This window comes from Sitophilus oryzae, unplaced genomic scaffold, assembly GCF_002938485.1.
Source record: "Sitophilus oryzae breed Bouriz unplaced genomic scaffold, Soryzae_2.0 scaffold_577_pilon_pilon, whole genome shotgun sequence".
In the NCBI taxonomy this organism is placed as follows: Eukaryota; Metazoa; Arthropoda; class Insecta; order Coleoptera; family Curculionidae; genus Sitophilus; species Sitophilus oryzae.
In genome coordinates this window covers 523,629-546,752 of record NW_022147170.1, presented here as the reverse complement: position 1 = coordinate 546,752, position 23,124 = coordinate 523,629, and the positions used below count along the sequence as shown (strand labels likewise).

Genomic DNA, 23,124 nt, shown 5'->3' with positions numbered 1-23,124 from the left:
TCAATTGTTTTCGGTCACTTCCTGTTTCACCGGAAATGACTACTACATTTTTGATTTTTAAATGGCACCTTCGGTATTTTTTTACTTTACTCGATAGAAAATAACGCTCTGAATAGAATGACATACCATATGTCAACTTTTAACATTTTCGTATATGTTTAATTTGAAATTATAACTTGCGGTTCGTAACGAAAATTTGACTCGAAGTACCAAAAGTGTGTGATATCAAATTATTCGTAAAAAAATTATTTTTCCTAATATGCTAATGAGCCACCCTCGTTCTATTTGAAAAATTTGAGATATGATTGAAAAAACGATTTGAGCATTTTCTAAATGGCAAGATACTAAAAACATTAGACGATCAAATCTATTTTTCCAAGGCTCTTTGATTAAGAATTAGTGTTTTTAACATAGCCATATGTTAGATTGAAATTTCTCAGCCTGAAATATTCCAGGATTTATTACAAAGGAATTTATTGTAAAGTCATACAGAATAATACCTCGAGAATTAATAAATTACAGTTTTGTTTTTTTTTAAGTTATGAATTTGACTTGATCATAAGATTCATATGTAGCCCAGATAACGCAAACCACATGCATCACCGGAGCCAACAGGGGTATACATTCGCTAAAATCCACCTCTTCCAAAGCACTTATGTGCTTCTTAAGGGGTGTTAGATGCAAATAGACATCTTTGGGACAAGACACTAAAAACATTAGAAGATCAAATCTATTTTTCCAAGGCTCCTTGATTAAGAATTAGTGTTTTTAACATAGCCGCGGCACTCTAGATTGAATTTTAAAATACAATTTTTTATTAAGCGAGAATGTTAAAAGTTGACATATGATATGTCATTCTATTCAGAATGTCATTTTCTATCGAATAAAGTAAAAAAATAACGAGGGTGCCATTTAAAAATCAAAAGTTGTAGTCATTTCCGGTGAAACAGGAAGTGACCAAGAATACGTCAATCAATCCTAATTTATGTTATATATTAGCATACCAAATCTCGTTTTTTTATCTGAAAAAATAAAATAGTTATAGGGATGGGCGACTTTTGAGACGCACCCGGTATACTATGTTATAAGCAAAAAGAAGACGTAAACATATAAGTATACTTTAGTTTTCATTCACTTCTTCTTTCATATCTATACAGTATGTACCTGGATTGTACATATTGGAAAAATTTTCATATCGTTTTAGAGATAATTATTACGTCCTGAAAGTCAATAACGTTTCTTTGTTAATATAACTGCGTTTTCATACTTTGATAGATTGTTATTCATATAATAAAATATAAAGAATGAAATCGAACTTATTACCATAAAACACCTTTTCGTTTTTAGGACTCTTTAATTTCTCAAAAACGGTATAGAAATTTGGAAAAGTATAAACGGGTATTAACCAAGCAAAAATGTTTATATAGAATTTATTTTTCACAAACTGTCCATAATAAAAAAGTTTTTCCTCTTGTAAAGACAATTCGGGGACATACTGTATAAAAGGTTTTATATTTATATTAGGTTACTAAAAAACAATACAAACACAAAATAAATAAAATAAATATATATTAAATAATTTAATAATACTTTGAAGCACATGATCTGTACAATAAATCATTTATAACATTGATATACGTATAAACATTTAAAAATTGGACTTAAAAAGCAAAACACAACAAAAAAAGAGTCAATATAAAATTGTTTTTTTTTAAGTTAAAGTTCTTTTAAAATACTTAAGTACTGTGCAATACTTTTTCTTATAAACTTTTGGTCCAAGCTAATGGGTCCTCTTGAATATCTTTCCTGTATAGTTTTCTTCCTTGGGCAAGTCTTTCGGCGAATTTAGAAACTAGAGGATCCATACCTAAGAATATAAAAATACATGGTCAAGGTGTGAAAAAATTGTATATTGTTTCATACAGTAGTTTAATACAGGTACGGATAAAAAGTTATTACACTTGAAAAAAGATAGAACCCATGTAGGTGAGCTCCCCTACAAGTCGGAATCATATTGACGTCGAAATCAAGTTGACAAATTTGGCAAAACATGACAAAAAACACCAAGACACCAATTTTCATCCAAATATCGACGCTAGTTCAGAGATTATTCGGAAAAAAATCGAAATAAAAATGAAACTTCTACACAAAGGTAACATTAACGTTAACGTTATTAGGTACTCTAAAGGATAAAACACCTCCACTGGAAAGGTCGGGTATTTATGAAATTTCTTGTAAAGATTGTAATCAGAAATATGTTGGGCAAACTAGGAGATCAATATTAACTAGATTTAAAGAACATTTAACTCAGATAAGATATGGTAGACCGGATAAATCTTGCGTTGTCGAACATATTGTTGATAAAGAACATTGTATAGATCTTAATAATTAAAAAAAAATGATTAAACAAGTCTCAAATTACAGGCAATTAGATGCATATGAAAGCATCAGAATTAATAAATGTAAAGATAGTATGAACAGAGACAACGGTCCAATTCCTTCAAGTTCTTTGTTCCTACTACTCTAGTAGCGGAAATCTAACTGTTACGCTCAGTGGGCTCTGACTCGGTTGGCTAGAGTTTGCCACGCCCACTCAGTGCCCACTGGGTGAGTATATAAACGCTCAACTTGTAGATTGTACTTTAGTTTATAATCATCTGCTGATGATGCTAACATGGTTAGCGAAACGCGCGTCCAGTGTAAAAGTAAAAGTGTTTTGGTGTATTGTGGTGATTTAGTGTTTTTATTTTGCTGTGTAACACCAAAGGTTCCAACCACTCAACTGTAACAAAAATTTATACAAACTTTTTAATTTATTTTTATCTCCAGAATATTAATTATTCGTCTCCACCACTAGAATTTCATGTCGAAAATAAAGTCGCTGTTAATAATGTACCGGGTGGCCAACTAAGAATGGACGCCGGCTGTATCTCAGAAACTACTGATTGTATAATTTTGGGAAAAAAATTCTAATAAGTAAATCGACCAAGAGAAATCGCTGGAAATTATTTTCAAGTTCGAAAAACCTCCGCTAGAGGGCAAAAATATGCAGGTGAACAGGTATTTTAAATATTACTATTGTAATCATCAAGAAATTTATAATTTTTTTGATATAGAGTATTTTGCTCTTTCTTTATCTCATGAAATAAAGTGGTGGGGAAGGTTAAGCTTGCTTTTATTAAAATGAGGATAACTCTGGTTTAGGTTACCCGATTTAAACAAACTAAGGCTCGTTTAAAAGAGCTTTTCTTCCTTAATGATCTTCAGTATAAATTTTGTTTCCATATTAATTTTCGTGGTAGCTAGAGGGCGCTGTTTGACATCATAACAGATATTGCGCTTTTGCATAAAAAATTAAATAGGAGACTATATTTCTCTTTGCACATTTAAATATAGCACAACATTTCCAAAACATCAGCGCATACCGCAACGTTCTATCTTCTCTCTAACCGGAGATATTAAGAGAACAAATCATGTTAGGCTGTCGCTTAGTATTATATGGTCCAAAAATTATAGTAGTAGGCTAGGAAATAAAAAAGAGGTAAATTGGTTCGTTTAAGTTCAGTTTTCATGCATCCGAATTTCGGGCGTTTTCTTAAAAAAATCACGTCATAAATATTTAAACATGTTTATGTAACATTATCATCCATCCATATAATTTTTACGAATTTCTTGGTTAATTATACATAGGTAGTTCTCAGATTAAAATGTTCTAAAGTCGAACAATCAATAATTTTATTAAAATTTCTAGGAATTTTGTGCCACCATATTGCTTTTAACAGAAAACAGCCGAATTTCGTATGGCCGAAAACTAGCGGTTAATTTCATGTATATCATTTAGTTATTTATCCAACTTCGTCCTTGATTTCACTTGTTTTCGTGTTTTACCTGTTGTTTGTGTTATTTAGCCTAAGATAGAAAATTGCGGTTTGCGCTGATAATTTGGAAATGTTGTGCTCTATTTAACTGTGCAAAGAGAAATATAGCCTCCTATTTAATTTTTTTATGCAAAAGCGCAATATCTGTTATGATGTCAAACAGCGCCCTCTAGCTACCACGAAAAAAATTACGGAAACAAAATTTATACTGGAGATCATTAAGGAAGAAAAGCTCTTTTAAACGAGCCCTAGTTTGTTTAAATCGGGTAACCCAAACCAGAGTTATCCTTATTTTAATAAAAGCAAGTTTAACCTTCCCCCACCACTTTATTTTATGAGATAGAGCAAAATACTCTATATCAAAAAAATTACAAATTTCTCGATGATTACAATAGTAATATTTAAAATACCTGTTCACGTGCATATTTTTGAGAAAACCCCTGTTTTCTGATTGGCTATCAGAGAAACGCCCTCCTAGCGGACATTTTTCGAACTTGAAAATAATTTCCAGCGATTTCTCTTGGTCGATTTACTTATTAGAATTTTTTCCCAAAGTTATACGATAAGTAGGTTCTGAGATACAGCCGGCGTCCATTCTTAATTAGCCACCCAGTATAGCAAATAAAAATATAAAAAAATTAAAGAAAATATAATAAAAATAAGAAACTTACCACACGACGTGGTAGATACAACTTCGTCGCCTTTCAAAAAGTATGCCATAAATTTCAAATTGTCTACATCCCCAGCGTAGATGACGTCATCGTATGCTCCATGTCCGGCATATCGGAAACCTTTCCCGAAAAGCATGGTCCAGAAGTATGGTACGCTCTTGATGGGTGTCTGCTTGCCCAGCATATTCAAAGCGGCCATTTTACCGTGGTAGTGGGCCAAACCATAATGTCCTACAATAAAAAATTTCCTGTTTAATTGAATCAGCTCATTCTTGATGGACACCCATAACTAGACTTATAACAAAATTAGAAAAAAACCAGACTTATGAAAAAGTTTGGTGTTTATTTTTATACACTCAGATGCAAAAAAGCGCAACAGGAATGTTTTTTTTGTGAAATTTAAAACCTATAATTATATTTTTTTTATTTTTAACCCAACTTTCATGGTTTTTTTGGCAAACTGTATATAAATATATCAACTTTAATCCGTAAACTCAGTTTTTTATAAAGTAACTGGGCTTAATTATACAGTGTTGATCGAATGGTTCATTTTTCCTTAAATTTAAAACACCCTTTGCAGTAATTTCGTAAACAAATTTTTCTAAAACATTATTTTTCTGTCATCATGTCACCTGGGCATTTTGTTATCATAGTACTAGCCATAAAATAATTAACTAGAAAGAAGTGTCAACTCTGTGTTAAATCGTGGAAACACGATACGCCACCGAAAGCCTTCGTTGTCGTCTGGAGAACTAACTTTCCAATTGACAGGTTGACATGATAAGGACATGATGGCTTAATTTTCATTTCCGTTTCCGGTTATTCAATGGCGGGCCCTCTTTCAGTTCAAATGTATTTTGTATTTTTTCTTTTCATAAATAAAACCAAAAAATAATTTATTCACACATATTTATTTGAAATATGGAACAACGTGACTAAATAAATATAAAAATATAGAGGATTGTATTGTTTCAATACCAATTAGTTAATTATATGCACTTTTAACGTAAATTAGTTAAGATATAAGCATGACTTACAGTAATTTGTAAATAAACACACGCATTCGCAAACTTCAAGGACAGAAAACGGACACAGCAATATGAAAACGGGATCCTTATACAAAAACCTGAAAACAGAAAAACAATTTTTTTATACTAAAATTAACAATGTAAAAATATCAGTAGGTATAAAATATAAATATACTGTTTAAAAAAAGCGTCCATTATTCTCAAAGAACCTGGCTTCAAAAAGATGCAAAAAGAGACTTTTAGTCGGATAACATAATCAGATTATCAGTCCGATTTATTGCATTATTGACAATAAATCGCACATACTGGAGATAACTAATGTTGGCTATAGTTAAAAATGATCTTACCTTGCTGTAGATTGTTTCCATTTTCAAAAAAATCGCCGGTCAAAGAGATTATGACACCATTTTCTTGCATCTAAAAAATGTAAAAACAGTGTTTATTTACTACCTATTTTTCATATACATGGTACATACCTACTACTGTATAAACGTCATTTTCTCCAGGATTCTTCATGTAATATATATTTTATATACTTTATATTCATTTCAGCCGAAATATTAAATTGAACTTCCAAAACGAAACTAAACGGAATGAATTAAAATGGCGTCGAATATTTTCGAATTTGTTCTAGAACAAATCTGAAGTTGTCTCTGAAACTGAAATCTGTCAATTCTAAACTCTGAAGTTAGACAATAGTTAGACACAAACAATGCTGTCCTTGTCTAGGCGGCCATACTTGTCGTGAGGAGAATGACAGGAATGACACTAATGACTGTTTCCAATTTTCCTATTTCACTGTCACCCCCCTGGTACTAGCAACGCACGTCGGAAAACAAGTATTTTAAGACGTCTGGCTCTTTGATATATCTTTTACTATGCTCTCTAGAACAGCATGCGGCCCGTCCGGCTGCCGGTAAACGTTGCGTTCCCTACTGCGGATTGAAAGAAGATCCTATATTTTTATTAGTCGTTTAAATTCTAGTATTGAATATAAACCGACCGAGTCTCCATAGCTCAGCGCGTAGAGGTTTCGCCTATCAAGAGTCAGAATTCGAAGACAAAAACTTTTTTATTTTATTTTCGTTTATATTCTGATAGTAAAGTACTAAATATTTGTTTTTTTTTGAATCACCAGAATTATTTAATACTTTACTATCAAAATATAAACGAAAATAAAATGCTACGTCTTTGCTGTCACTTGGATTCGAACTCTGAATCCTCGGTTCGTAGTCGAAAACTCTACGCACTGCGCTATGAAGACATGTTCGATTTATATTCAATACTAGAATTTATAGGACTAAATTAAAAAAATATATAGGATCTTCTTGCGATGCGCAGTAGTGAACCCAATGGGTATCGGCAGCCACAAGGGCTGCATGCTCTTCCAGAGAGCATAGTAAAAGATATATCAAAGAGCCAGACGTCTTAAAATACTTTCTCGAAAACGTTGCTAGCTCTTAGACTATGATGTCAACACATACCTTGGTTAATTTTTGAAGTGAACCAAGAATTTGAACTTTTTTCAATTATTACTTTTTGATATTATTCAATATAACGACTATTGGTGACTATTGTGGTAATGTCATATTACGCTGCATTGGATACTCTATACTAAATAAAAAAACGCCCAAGAGTAATAATACAGTGTAATGGTTTTAAACATTAATAACCATATCAGAACTAACAATATTAAAGAGAACAACTGTAATAACCAACTATACAAACAGAAAATAACTTATTAAAAAGTAAAAATTATAATACTTTATTGTATTGCCTGTCTTGGCTGAATAAACTGTTTGTAGACGTCCATTCATACTGTCAGTGAGTTGGTGATGATAACAATATAAAAAAAGTAATTTTAACGCCTAGGCATAAAAGTAAAGCACTTTTACGCCTAAACATAAAAGTACGAAAATATATTATTAAACTAACATAAAGTGTCAAAACCAACGAGCGTAATCATAGTTTCTCGATATATAATTACATACAAAGTAAGACTTTTAAATCATTTTATATTATTTGAAACGTTTAAAATTGTTTAAAAAATAATTTGTGGCTTTGAAAATAAAAATAACATGTTCTATTCGGAGTAAAAATGACTTTTTGTGCCTCGACTGTATGTCGGACTCGCTAACGCTTGGCAAACGTACAGCCTCGCCACAAAAAGTGTCATCTTTACTCCTAATAAAACAATATACTATTTGTTCTATTTGAAAGTAAGAAAAACATTATATTCAAAAATAATAAATTAAATTGAAACAAAAATTTAAATAAAAATTGTTATTAACTCACCAATTGCTACTTTTCTGTCATGATAAGACCACACTGGCGAATAAGCGATATCACCCCCTGCGTATACGTCAGGAATATTTGTTTGTAAATACTGGTTGGTTTCTATAGACCCGTCTGGCTGTAATTCGACACCTGATCCCTTCAAAAATTCGGTGTAGTAACCGCTACCTATACCCATAAACAGAATGTCGGCTTTCAAAATTTGACCGTCGTTCAATTCCACACTTGAAATAGCGCCCTCTCCGTTGTCATTGATCTTTTTAATGCCTGAAAGAAGATAGAACGGTGAATACGGGATCCTGCATCTACTGTATCGGCAAAAGGATGTCTTGGGTTAGTACCAAACAATGGAAAAAAATGCGTCAAAGATGGGTGAGGAGTGACAATCGATGATAATTTTGACGAGGTGAAGACGTTGCATTTAGTGTCAGTTGACCTTAAGAAGATTGTAATTTATTTTAATATTAAGTAAACATGCTTTTTAAATGACGTAGTTTAAAATTCGAGAAAAAATATTTTTGTAAATAGATTTGTGTGTCTGGAAACGTTCTGTCCATTTTTAATCCATCTATAAAATTAGTGGTAATTTTTAATAAGTTTTAAGTTATTATCGATTGTCTTTCCCCAGCCGTCTTTGACACCTTTTCTTTTTCGATCATACGGTACCCGCCTCACTTTTGAAAAAATGTGCAAATCTGTAGCGGGATCTGGTTATTTGGAAAGGTTATCTGGAAAGTTTGCCACTAAAATAAGAAACCGCCTATTGTTAATGCTCTGAGGGATTATTTTATAAAGAAAAAGCTTTCAATTAAAATTTTATTTCTTTGTTGAAGATTTTGCGATATACTGGTTTAGTTTTAGTTGGCATGGTGTGCTCTACATTTGTAGCGCATTCATCTCTACAAAAAAGTCCACTGGGTATTTCGCCCACTTGCAATCTAAAGGCTGTCGCTCACTAGACGGAAGCGCGCCGGAGCGCAAGGCAGCGCGGCGAAAAGGAATTTTTATAATACATAGTTTTAAATAGAAGCGCGCTCACTTGGCGGAAACGCAGCGGTCGCCAGCGAAACGATTTAAAACATGATTTAAAACTATGTATTATAAAAATTCCTTTTCGCCGCGCTACCGTGCGCTTCGGCGCGCTCCTCTCTAGTGAGCGCCAGTCTTAAAGCTTCATTCAGAACCGCACAATTAGTGGAACAAATTAGTGGTTTCAATTACACTTTATACTTTTTAGTTTACGATCATTCACAATGTTTAAAAAACACAATTAAAATTAATACAATATCCTACCAACAGCTTGTGTTCATAGAGTATCCATAGAGAAAGTCTAATATTTAGCTTATAAAACAATCAACTTTTGATTTCTAACCTCAATTTCTCTTGACGAAAGATAATCAAAGGTCAAGTTGACATTTTTCGCAAATTTTGAACTATAATTAGTGGCAAAGTTTGATAACTTTTTCTACTAATTGAAAATGTCTACCACTAATTTTGACGTTCTGAATGCTTACTTTGGAATTAAAGGAACAAACTTCTACGCTAATGAAAACCACTAATTTATTCCACTAATTGCGGGGTTCTGAATGAAGCTTTAGTGTTTTATTTTGCAGTCTAATTTGTAAACATTTAAAAATGACATCGCGTTTTATTGAAAATTTCAAAATTTCTCAAGGAACTCGTTAAATAAAAAAGGTCGAGAAAGCATAAACCCTACTTACCACTATTAGGAATAAATTTAACTCCCTTGTTCTCAAACATCTTCAAAATGGCCAAACCGATTCGCTCTCCCCACATATTTATAAAAGGTGCGTTACTTCGACCGATCACAGTGACGCTCTTCACTTTGTCAACGCAATAGTTTGCCGCTTCCATTCCGATGAAACTCGATCCAAGAACGACAATTTCTGCTTCTGGATTAAGTTGTGAGTAGGCATACCTAAAACAAAACGATATTGAGCTAATAGTATTAGATTAGATTAGATTTGATTCTTAGAGGTGGCTTCCGGCCTGATCCACTGCGACCTTCTCAGATCTATTGTGGTCCTCTTCTGATCCTTAGATTACATTCTCCAGTCCTATCCTTTTCACAAAGTTTAGCAACTTGGAGACTGAACCCTCCATGTAGCTCCTTGGCAATGGCCTATCATTGCCTATTACCGGGAACCGCACATTTGCCAGGCTGTCACACCGACATAAAATGTGTTCTCACGTTTCTTCTTCAGATTGGCAGAACCTACACATAGCTTCGTCTGTCAATCCCATCAGCTTTAGATGCCTATTTAGCTTACAATGCCCTGTTAGTAGACCTACTACAGCTTTGACTGTCTTTCTGTCCTTGCTTATCAAGTCTACCGTGAATTTTGGCGAATGTTCTACAATGAACCTTTTCGCCTGTCTCTGCCCTGGTGAGTTTCTCCACCATTCTAGAGATTTGTTGGCCACCCATCGTTCTCGTGACCGCCTTTGCAACACCGCAGAAGGGTTCTTGGTCCTTTTATCTGCCTTTTCGTTACCCTTGTGACCCTCGTGCCCTGGCACCCAGGCCAACGTAACAGTGCTACGTCCGCCTAAAGTATTCAGAGCACGCACACAGTCCCACACTAGTCTAAAATTGACCTCCGCGGAGCCGAGTGACTTTAGCGCCGCTTGGCTGTCTGTGAAGATGGCTACAGAACGATTTGTTCTTTCTTGCCTTAATATTTCTTCTACACAATAGTGGATTGCCGTTATTTCTGCCTGGAAAATTGTGATATCCTTAGATAGGCTTACTTGGAAGGATCTCCCTTGTTTCGGCCCTACTATCCCAGCTCCTACGCCTTCTGACGTTTTTGAGCCGTCTGTATACCAGGTTGCCTCAGCTTGAATGGGTACACCTTTACTCCAGTCTTCCCTTCCTGGTATGGTTATATTAAATTTGTTGTTGAAGCTATACCTAGTAGCTGTTGCATCAATTGGTAATCCCAATACTTTGTCTGCTTTTAGCTCTTCGATTAGCTTCTGGTTAGCAGCACTATGCGTTTGGCTTATGTGCTGCTGACCGTGAATTAACCTGTGCATGACAGATCTGGCTTCGTCTTGTATGAAAATATGTAGTGGTGGTAAGTTCAACAAGACTTCCATCGCATTGTAGGAGTGGTTTTTATGGCCCCAGTTACACACAGGCACGCAAGCCTTTGTGTGGAACTTAACAGCCTTACCGCACCCACTTGCGATGTCTTTGTCTTCCACGCCACCGACCCGTAGGTTATCATGGGTCTTACTACCCTTGTGTATAGCCATAGAGTCATTTTAGGGTTAAGTCCCCAGTTTTTTCCACACATCCCTCTGCACCTACCTAAAGAGATGGCAGCCTTCTGTGTTGCCTTCGCAATGTGAGTATTCCATGTAAGCCTTTGCTCAAAAAATATCCCAAGATACTTTGTTTCTTTGGCAAATGAAATCTCCGTTTCTCCTAGCACTGGTGGTTTTAGGCCTTTTGGTGCTATCTTTTTTGTAAAATTGACAATTTGTGTTTTCTGAGCATTGACTGTCAGTCCCTCTTGTTTGCACTACTTGTCAACTTTGTTTAGGGCTGTCTGCATTCTTTCTGATATCATACCGAGCTAATAGTATAGGATCCTGCAGCCTGCAGGATTACTACGCTCATCATGTATATTTGATATCAATTAAACTTTTCGAGGACGTGTTTTTTGAATTCATCTTTGGTCAACCATGGAGATATCCGCGCGGCGCCGGGCTGACTAACTGCAATTTAATTTTCCCGCAGGGGATTCAGGTGGTAGCTCTGCTGTAAAAATGTCAAGTTGCCACATTTATTTATTTATTTCCTGACATTGTCATTCGTTTTGACACTTATTAGTTTGTTCAGTCTTTAAAAAAAATAATCAGTAGTTTTATACAGGTGCGGTTGAAAAGTTATTAGTCTTCAGTTAAAAAGTATGTAGGTGGCGCCTTCTACAAGTAGGAGCTATATTGACATCGAAATCAAATTTCTCATGTCAAAAAACACCCAGATACCAATTTTCATCCAAATATCGTCAAACGTTAGTTCAAAAATGATATTGAAAAAAAAACGAAATAAAAATAAAATTTCTACACCCTGTATGTCCGAAATTACGTATTTTGGGACATACATTAATACGAATTTTTTTACTTATTTTTATCTGCAGAATACGCGCCGAAATTTCCCGACTACAATTCGAACAACCCTGTATATAAAAATATAAATTACATTTTTATCAAATTTAAAGTAACGTTAGATTATGTCTCCAGAATAATACTTACACCGAGTCTGAATAATCCTTCAGAACTAAAACGTTTTTCAAACTAGAACCTGGATTGTTCAATTTTCTCGGTTTGCAGCCCGTGGCTACAAATAACTTGTCATAAGGGATCTGTTTTCCATCAGATAAAGATACTGTTTTCGCCGATGTGTCCACTCCAATAGCTTTAATACCCTAAAATCATTCATAAGGCTTAAGAAATTAGAAAACACATGTAAAAACGTAGAGTAGAGAGAGAGAGAGAGAGAGAGAGAGAGATTTTGAGTAATAATATAAAATGACAATGGACACTCATGTAACTACTCTAATAATTTATTTACATCATTAATGTCACGTATAATAAATTTATAAGAGAACAGTTTAATCACAGGTTTCATCGACATCCCCTGCTACAATATTTTTTGTCCCATCCACTGAAGGTATTTTTTATATTATACACGTATCTGTATGTCTGTATCTGTCTGTGTTTATTGAGGAAACTCGAACATGTGCCGATTTCGAGTGAAAGGCGTTTTTTTGACAAAATAAACTGAACTCGATTGACAACAACCGTCAATTTATAAACAGATTATTAATACAATAGTAATCTGGCAACAAACAATGTTCCTACCAGCAGCGTTAATACAAATATACCGGAAGATTAATAAATGTAACATTTGTATCTTTTTAAAATGGGACAAAATATACTAAATTCAGTAAGAAATATAATAATCTAGGTACCATGGGAATTATAAAGTGTTGATAACATCGGGCAATTATTGAACTTTGCCCTCGGTAATTAACACCCTTATAATTAACTTTACACATAAACAACCATTACCTTCAAAACAGTAATGTCATGATCCTTATAATACTTATCAGTTCTAAATTCTGCTTTCTCTATCTCAAAGTCCATAGCTTTGCTAACTTTAACTCTATCATAAGGCAAGTAGTTTTCTCTACATACTAAAGTAATATCACCTTGAAATCCTGAAAGAAAAACAAAACGTAATATTTCAGCGAGGTTTGCCATACAATTTTGCGTATAAAATGATAATCATCTTCATTTCCATGCCAACTCTGACGCCGTTTTTTTTTCAAACGTAAAAGTTAACAAGTATTTCTTACGCTTCGTTTCTTTCTTTAATGTGAATTATCACGTTTATAACATTGAAATAATCACGCTAAAAACCACATACTAAGTTTTTGCGGTTTAACGTGTTTAAATACTCATTATAATAACCGCAAAAATTAGTTATAAAACTGATATATTTATACAAGGTGTCCACGATTACAAAGGTAAGTGAATTCGAAAATAATGAATTGAAATCTTCTAAACCTGATGACATTCTCTAAAAAATGAAAACTGAACATTTTTAGAATTATTACTTCTTTTTCGGCCAATCAAAAAATAGGATCTTTCTGGATGATTCATGCGCAGGTAAAAATCTGTTAATCCCATCAGTTTTAATGCTTATTGAGCTTACAATGTTCTGTTAATAGATTTACAGTTTAGACAGTTTTTTTTTGATAATGTCGTTATAATTAATTATAGATAAAATCAACTGTATTAACTAATCATTTTTGAGTAAACGAGTCTAGAATTTTTTATATACCTAATATAGGTATGTTGTCTAAAGAATTCATATTATTTAATATCTAATCTGTCGAAACAACAATAATACACTTCCTTAATTTATAACATGATTTCATATACCGGGTGTTTTTCAAAAGTGGTTCACACCTATAACTTTTTTATTTATTTTTTCAAATAAAAAAACCAGATTTGGTATATTAGTGTATGACATAAATCGGAATTGATTGACGTATTCAGATAGTTTCGGACACCACCTGTTTCATCGGAAATGACTACAACTTTTGCTTTTTAAATGGTATTCTCGGTATTTACTTCATTTGATAGAAAATGACATTCTGAAGAGAATGACATATCATATGTCAAGTTTTATAACATTTTCGTTAAAAAAATAGTACCGTATAATTGAAAAAAAATTGGTCAAGTGTGAGTCAGACTCGCGCACGAAGAGTTCCGTACCATTAATTATCTATAGGGAAATTAAAATAACTTTCGTTGCACATCATAATACGACCACCAGCAAACTCGATAAGACGACGCATGGTGTCATTGATGACGTGCAACGAAAGTTGTTCCAATTTCCCTGCATACAACATTAGACACTATATTATTATTATAAACTTTTTTTTCCGATTTGGCTGAAATTTTGAATGCGCGTATAAGTAATTTAAAGAAAATGAAGAAACACTACTAAAAATTGTATTAATCAATAATATAGGATGTCCCAGGCTGAGCGTGCATTAGAAGTTTCTAGAGAACCACAATATCTAGATCGGAGATTTTTTGCATATCATTGTTTTACAACGAGATCTATCGATTAAAAATATTTTCAATATGGCGGCACGTCCGGAAATACCGGAAGTAGAACTCTCTTATTTTAAATGGCCGCACCTATTTTTTATTACATACTCAAATTCTCTGTAAAATTCTATGAATATTGATGTTAAACACTCTATATCTGAAGTTAACGGTTTTTGAGAAAAAAAAATATTTAAAATTTTTGGACGAAAAAAAGTACCTGGCAAAAAAAATTTGTATAGCATAAGAGTCAAATTTAGTAATTGCTACAGCTACTATGACATAAAGAGAAGACATGTAGCTACCTATTTCAAAAATTAAATTGTTCAAATGTCATATAATAATGGCGGTAGCTGTCATGGAATTGAGCGATTAAAAAAATATCATAAATAATTTTTTTCAAATGGAAACCCACTTTTTTATTTCACTAGTGAAAAGATTTTACAATTCGTTACTTTTTAACTATACATGTTCCTATACCAAAAGTAAATAGTTTTTAAGTTATTTAAGATTTAGTTTGAAAACGTATATTTTTCTTGATTATATCTAGCTTCCTTTGACATTAAGTGTCAAAAAGTTAGACAATTTATTTCCATCTGTCAGAAAACAAATTATTTGAATTTCCTATATTGTAAATACTGTTTCCTTAAAAGTTTAAAAAGTGTATTTATAAAAATATGTCTCGTATTTTCGCTCCTTAGTGATATTTAATAGTTGATATTAATTATATTAATAATATACTGTATCCCCTGTAAACCCTGAAAAAAAAACAATGCAAAGTTGGCTTCCAAATGATGATCGATAACATATTGCTTTTGAACAAAGTGTCACAATATGACATAGCCAGATCTATTGTTTTACATCACTTGACGTTTAAAGTCATAGGCTACTGGTTAAAATCAAGAAAAATATACACTTTAAAACTAAATTTTAAATAACTTAAAAACGATTTATTTTAGGTATAGGAACATGTATAGACAAAAAGTAATGAATTGAAAAGCCTGTTCACTAGTGAAAAAAAAAGTGGGTTTCCATTTGAAAAAAATAATTTATGATACTTTTTTAATCGCTCAATTCCATGACAGCTGCAGCCATTATTATATGACATTAAAACAATTTATTTTTTGAAATAGATAGGCGCATGTCTTCTCTTTATGGCACAGTGACTGTGGTAATCACTAAATTTGACGTTTAGACTATACACATATTTTTGACAGGCAGTTTTTTACGTCCAAAAATATTTTTTTTCTCAAAAACGGTTAATGTTAGGTATAGGGTGTTTGATATCAGAATTCATAAAATTTGACATAGAATTTAAGTATGTAATAAAAAATGGGAGCACCCATTTAAAATAAGAAAGTTGTCGTCAACTTCCGGTATTTCCGGAAGTGCCGCCATATTGAAAATATTTTTAATCGATAGATCTCGATAGATCTCGTTGTGAAATAATGATGTGCAAAAAATCTCCGGTCTAGTTATTCTGGTTCTCTAGAAACTTCTAATGCACGCTCAGCCTGGGACACCCTGTATATAGGTAAAAAGTAAAAATAAATATGTAAAAATATGTAAAAATTAAAAAAAAAAACGATTAAAAAAAAATTCGCCTTGACTAGGATTTAAACCTGCCTTACTACGGCTCCAACGTCATAGCAGCGTAAAGCCCTAACGCTTTAATCCACGCAGCCATCGAGGACTTCAAAGATTCTATGTAAAATTCTTACTTAAAAGATAATGTTTAGTGAAAGTACTTTTTTATTTATAAACATTTATTTAATTCTGTTTTAGTATTTGTTCTTATAGCGGCAACATAGACACATTATCTGTAAAAATTTCAACTGTCTAGCTATAACGGTTCATAAAATAGACCTTTGTGACAGACGGACGGACAGCGAAGTCTTAGTAATAGGGTTCCCGTTTTTACCCTTTGGGTACGGAATCCTAAAAACGGCGTCCAGTTGGCTTGGAAATGACGATCGATGACATTCCCCATTATTTCATAGCTATCGCTGATGCCGTTTTTTTTTCAATCTTATTGTATTTTAAATTTCTTTAAAGTTAATTTTTAAACTTTTGGCGAAGTTTGTTCTGTCATATTGTTGTACGCAAAAAAAAACTAGGCTTAAGCTTAATGGTGAATTTATGCATGGCATCCGTAATGCGTCGCTCGTCGATCCATCACTCCAATCATATTTAAGTAAGAGCTGTCATTTTTAAATAAACCAATAAAATTGCATAAAATTAACGACGGACAACGCATTACGGATGCATAACTCACGTGTGCCCACACTAATAGTTCAAGAATTCAATATCTTCAATTTTGTTGCAATTTTTTGGTACACACTGTAGGTTTTAATTATTTCAAAATCATAAGAAAATGAGTTTTATCTCTCACAAGTATTAAACAAATTGATATCAATAAGATTATAGTAACATGCTGGTATTTTATTTTTATAAAAACTACAATTCATGCCCTCACACTTATTGATTGATTATTATTGTATTGGTTATCCTAAAGAAAAACTGCTGAATTACTTATGTTGTTATTAAATTACTAACTTCCTGTACAAGCAATGTTAATAAACGGAATAGATATATGCTTATATCGGCAAATTACTAATGAATCCAATAATTTGATTGTACTTAAACTAGCAGTAAATTAAAATACTTGCTTGACTGATATCTAAATGTGCGATCCATCAGGATCATTCATTTATTATTTTATCCTTTCTGAACATGGATATTTATAATTATAAATAACTAAGAAGTTAATAATACATTCAAATGAATTAATGATCGTGCATAAAACCCTAAAAATATATTTTAAAAACTTTTTAATTGGAATGTTTAATACAGGGTGAGGCATCTATCGCTCCTATAATAAAAAAAAACTTATTATTTTCACTTAAGTACAAACATAAAGTATGTACTAGGTAGGATGTATTTCAGTAAAATATTTTAACTTCTACATGGTGGCTCAGAAAGTGTGAGTGAATTGTGTTGAAAGTGTTGAATGTTTTTTTTTAATTGAACACCCTGTATATTCTTGCATTTTTGGTTTCCTTCCTGAGCACTTTACATAATCCTAGGATACTATTAAATATTTTTTTGATAGTTTCAGAGATATTAATAAACAAACAAAAAACATATACAGGGTGGCGCACCTCATTCGCCTCGGTTGATTATACGAAAACGGAAAGATGTAGAAACAAAATATTTTATGGGTATATGTAGGGAGGCAATGTGCACAATTTAAAATTATTTTGAAATATACAGGGTGTCTCAGAACTAAGATTCATACCAAAGTTATATTTTTTCTTATGGAACGCCCGGTATTTTATTTCTTGGGCCCAAAAAAAGGAATTTATTATAAGGATTGAATATGTTTAAAATCATTGGTTTTTGAGATATTTAAAGATATTTAAATATTCATGCTACAGGAGAATTGAGTATCAACCCTGTACGTTATTTTTCAGAATTAATTCTTGTGCTGAGTTTAAAGGTAAAGAAATAAACTTTACTGAAAAATGTTATTGTTTCCTTAAATTTATACAGGGGTACCAAAAATTAGTGACCTATTTTACGGGTTTATTTTACATAAAAACTTTGTTATTTCAAATGCAATACCCTGTATTTTTTTAAATAAATCGATGCCGATTCAAATGCTCTTTCAGACTATATTAGGGTTTCCTATACCTATCTATCTCAGATTTTGAATAAAAAGCGATTTTTAAATAAAATGGCAATCAAGATCGTTGGTATCGCCATGGCAATTTTCTAGTGACAGTTATTAGGTATTTTCAAAATCGACATTAGTGTATGGACATTATTATTTAAACAGTTTACTAAATTTTACCCACAATAGTTTAATAAGTAAGTATTCTTTATTTTATGAAGAAACATAAAGCCATATCTGGTGGTGGAACGAATGGATATGTTACTGGTATAGTCTATAAAATGAATAACTTTGAATTTTGACCGTTATTTTTTACCAACATGGCAAATATAAAATCCCTCTATCAAAAAAGTTACTGATATTCATTAAATTGAGTGCCTGGACTTTGGCCTGAACGAATCAGATAGGTAACTCTTTTTACTTTCGTGAAATAGAAAAGGAAAATAATAAAACAAGTGACAATTTTTCCTCTGGAAGTGAAGAAATTGAATTTGCCGTAATTGGCTCTTTATAAAAAAATCATATATCTACAGTTTATCGTTAAAAAAAAACTACTTCTTCCTTTTTCTTGGTAGAATAATAAATACATATTAATAAATATCATTTATTAAACTATTGTAGGTCAATTAAATAAAAGTAAACTGGTATAGATTTAAATAAAGTCTATAAACTAATGTCTAAATGTCTAAAACTAGAAAATTGCCAGCCATCTTGATTGCCATTTTATTTAAAAATCGCGTTTTATTCAAAATCTTAGACATAAGAAACCCTTATATAGTTTGAAAGAGCATTAGAATCTGCTTCGATTTATTTAAAAAATACAGGATGTTGCATTTGAAATAACAAAGTTTTTATGTAAAATAAATCCTTAAAATAAATAACTAATTTTTGGTACCCCTGTATAAATTTAAGGTAGCAATAACATTTTTCAGTAAAGTTTATTTCTTTGCCTTTAAACTCAGCACAAGAATTAATTCTGAAAAGTAATGTACACTGTATTGATAATCAATTTTCTTGTAGCATGCATATTTAAATATCTGTAAATATCTCAAAAACCAATGTTTTTAAACATATTTAACCCTTATAATGAATGTCTTTTTTTGGGCCCAAGAATCTAAAAATGAAATAAAATACTGAGTGTTCCATAAGAAAAAATATAACTTTGATATAGATCTTAGTTCTGAGACGCCCTGTATATTTCAAAATAATTTTAAATTGTGCACATTGACTCCCCACATATACCCATAAAATATTTTGTTTCTACCTCTTTCCGTTTTCGTATAATCAACCGAAATGAGGTGCGCCACCCTGTATTTCAGCGATTTTTGAAAAAAATATTAAAAATGCAAAAAATGACCTGAAATTAAAACTATAGATACTAAGTATTTACTATAATTCGTCTGTACACAACTTTGCTATAAATATTGTAATCTTAAATCAAACTGGGTGTTTAAAATTCCACGCCAATAGATTAAATAAAATAATTTCTCTTCGTTTTATAAAACGAAACACCCTGTATATTATTTTCTTGTTAGTTGCAGAATTTAAAAAATGAATATTTGTTGTATTCAGCATAAGCAGACCTTTAAAAAACCTATTTACGACTCAGCTGAAAAATTAATAGGGCAGCCAATATTTGGGCAGTTCAAAATTTGCATGGGATTTCCTATATTTCCAACGACGATGCACCACCCGGTATATGCCCTTTCAACAGTAAATTTTTACTAAAACCACTGATGATTTTTGTCTGGTAGTTTACCGTTGAAAGAACCATAATACCGCGAATATCTGCAAAACCATTAAAAATGTTAAAATCTTCCAATCATCCCAATTGTCCCACACTTCTACCCACAATGTAGAAGTTAAAAAAAAATATTTTCCTGAAATAGGCCCTCGTATATACATATTTTGGGTATGCACTTAAATAAAATTCCTAATCCTATCTTTAAAATAAATACAATAAATTATTAGAATACCTTCTTGTCTCAGTGTCTCAACCAATGTAGCACCTGCAGGACCTCCACCGATAGCCACAATTTTCTGTGGTTCCGCAGAACTTTTCAGAACCATTGCTTTTTCTCTTTTATTGGTCGACAGTTCAGACTTCCTAGCTCTAACCTTAACATTGTCATCTTCAATAGTAACTTTATAGCAAGGCAAGGAATCCAGCCCTTTAAATAATTGACATCTTATTTTAAAACTATTATATAACATTTGAAAAACTATAAGTACCTGGAAAATCCTCAATATCTCCTGTAGCCAGACTGAAACATGCTCCATGCCACTGACATCTCACTCTGCCATCTCCCAGAGCCCCGTTTACTAAAGGAGCACCATAATGGGTACATTTTGTTCCGAGGGCACTTATTTTACCATTCTGTTTTACCAGCAATACCTTTTGTACATTCAGTTCGAAGGTTTTCATTTCATTTTCATTAATATCTTGCACTTTACACACCACATCTTCCACAAACTCACTGTCATCGTCCTGAGTAGTTACAGTTGCTAAAAAAAGTATAATGTTGAATATTAAAAGGAAAACATAGGAATGCAGATATATTTTCTATGAAACGCGGTGAATTATTAGTTTTAATGAATATGGCACAGTAATATTTAATAAATTTAAAAGAAATTTACACATTCTGTATCTCGATATTCGTCTGGGTATGTCAGAAAACAGAAATTTGAAAGAACGTTTAGTAAAACAGGTAAGAAAACACATCTTGATCTTGATTTTAGGTTATGTTTATTTTGCCTGTTCCGTTTACGGTCTTTCGGACAGGTGTTTTTGACATTAAAAAATCAATTGCGATTGTCAGTTTAAATGGTCGGGTACTTACATTTTGCAATTTCGAGTTTAGAAGAATTACATCCCATGATTGCCGAAAAAACTTAGAATTTAAAGAGCCACAAATCAATACATAAGGCGTGAGACCTACAAACACAAACACTAAACGAATAGTGAAAGGAATAAGGAATTTCTTAATTCCAACTCCATTTCTAATTAGGATATCTTGCCAAGGTTGTATTGCATCATAGATATGATATGACGACATGTTCCGGCGAGGAATTTCCAAGGAGATTCTTACCCTGCCCATTTTTTAAAGAAAAAATGTTTATTTTGTTCTAGTCGTCGCTTTAGATAAATATTAATAGAAGATAATGAAGAGCTAAAAAATATTTTGGATTTAGTTATGTTAAAAATGTTTCTTTTATGGTAGTTTATTGTTAAAAAAGGATTTAAATTTTATTCATTTTAAGTATTTATGACAAAATGGCGAAGGCGAATTTAAAAGAAGAGATTATTTAGAATATTGAAAAAATAAAAGTTGTTGACTATTTGGTGAATGATTAATATAATTTAAAATGTTTTTTTTACAATGCTTTTTTTAGGAGTTTTAGCTAGAGGTCACCAATAAGCATAATAACAAAAAATAATCGTAAAAAAAACGGAGTCAAGTTAGCTTAGAAATGACGATCGTTAATGACTCTTGTTTTATTGATAATACCTTGATGAACGAATTAGAAGAAAAATGGGCTCAACTTGTCTAAAACACGCCCTGAAGACTATAGTTTTGATGTAACATATTTCGGCTATACTAAAGTCCGAAAAATGAAAATGATGCATTTCCGCAGGTACAAATATACAAAAATATTTGTACACCTAACGCCTTCTAGAACGCATATATAAAGTATTTTTTTATAACAGATTTCGGCTAAACGAAAGTTCACCCGAAAAATGCGATACAGACTCACCCACCAAGGGTTCTGTATAAAGACTATATTTTTATGATTTAATTTGATTTATTACAGTTGAGGGTTGGAACCTTTGGTGTTACACAGCAAAATAAAAACACTAAATCACCACAATACACCAAAACACTTTTACTTTTACACTTTAAAACACATTATAAACTGATTTAAAACAATTCAGTTTATAATCATCTGCTGATGATGCTAACATGGTTAGCGAAACGCGCGTCCAGTGTAAAAGCAAAAGTGTTTTGGTGTATTGTGGTGATTTAGTGTTTTTATTTTGCTTAATTTGATTTAATATAAATTGTATAGTTTCAGAGTTTTTTCTACACGCCGGTTTCTAAAACGGTATTACTTGCCAAGTTTCATATAACTTGTACTTGTCAGTCAACGGAAAATAAAAATATACATTTTGATACTGTTGAGAGTGTCGAAATATTTTTTTTTTGCGGCATAAACGGCCGTATTTTTTTTACGTTAACTTAGAAGTTCGATTTTTTCACAGCTTTAAGGAACTCTTGACCTAAGTATATGGCTTTAATTTCAATTGGATATATCCACGCATTTCCGAGATAACTGTCTTGACAGATAGACGGACGGAGGGACAACAAAGTGATCCGGTAAGGGTTTCGTTTTTCCTTTTGAGGTACGGAACACTAAAATAATAAGACACTTCAATCATTTTTAAAGCGAATTTTATTTATGTAATAAATTGTAAACGAATGTCGCGAGAATGTTGAAAATTCTAAACAATTTTCGATATTCTCGCTTTAAAAAATGGTATTATATCAATCTAGAGTGCCATGGCTGCCTTAAAAATTCTAATTTTTGATCAAGGAGCCTTGTAAAAATAAATTTCATCGTCTAATGTTTTTCGTGTCTTGTCCTGGTTAGCCTCCGATTAAAAGATGTCCAAATCGTACTTTTAATCAATCTGATTTTTTTCAAATGGAACGAGGGTGGCTCATTAGCATATTTGGAAAAAGCAAGGAAAATTTTTTTACGAATAATTTGGTACCACACGCTTGGTATTTTGAGTCAAATTGTCGTCACATTTATGGTCATGGCACTCGAAATTAAAATTTAAACTGATACTTCTTTTTAGTTGAAAATGTCAAAACTTGACATATGTCATTCTATTCAGAATGTCATTTTCTATCAAATGG

The 23,124-nt window shown here is 32.3% G+C and overlaps 1 protein-coding gene across 2 annotated transcripts; it reads right to left on the bottom strand.

Annotated features, from left to right (window-relative positions):
• Window positions 1–1,567: 1,567 nt before the first annotated feature.
• Window positions 1,568–21,347, bottom strand: LOC115887570 (apoptosis-inducing factor 3). 2 transcript variants are annotated; one of them, XM_030907027.1, is made up of 9 exons: window positions 21,043–21,347; window positions 20,435–20,707; window positions 20,179–20,373; window positions 12,979–13,127; window positions 12,160–12,332; window positions 9,594–9,811; window positions 7,873–8,139; window positions 4,550–4,780; window positions 1,568–1,867 (listed from the first exon to the last, which is right to left on the bottom strand). In XM_030907027.1, the coding sequence occupies exons 1-9, from the start codon at window positions 21,077–21,079 to the stop codon at window positions 1,761–1,763; spliced, it is 1,650 nt and encodes a 549-aa protein (XP_030762887.1). In that variant the 5' UTR covers window positions 21,080–21,347; the 3' UTR covers window positions 1,568–1,760. The 2 variants fall into 2 exon arrangements, with proteins under 2 accessions (XP_030762887.1, XP_030762886.1); XM_030907026.1 differs by lacking the exon at window positions 21,043–21,347 and adding an exon at window positions 20,840–20,973.
• Between the last annotated feature and the right edge of the window lie 1,777 nt (window positions 21,348–23,124).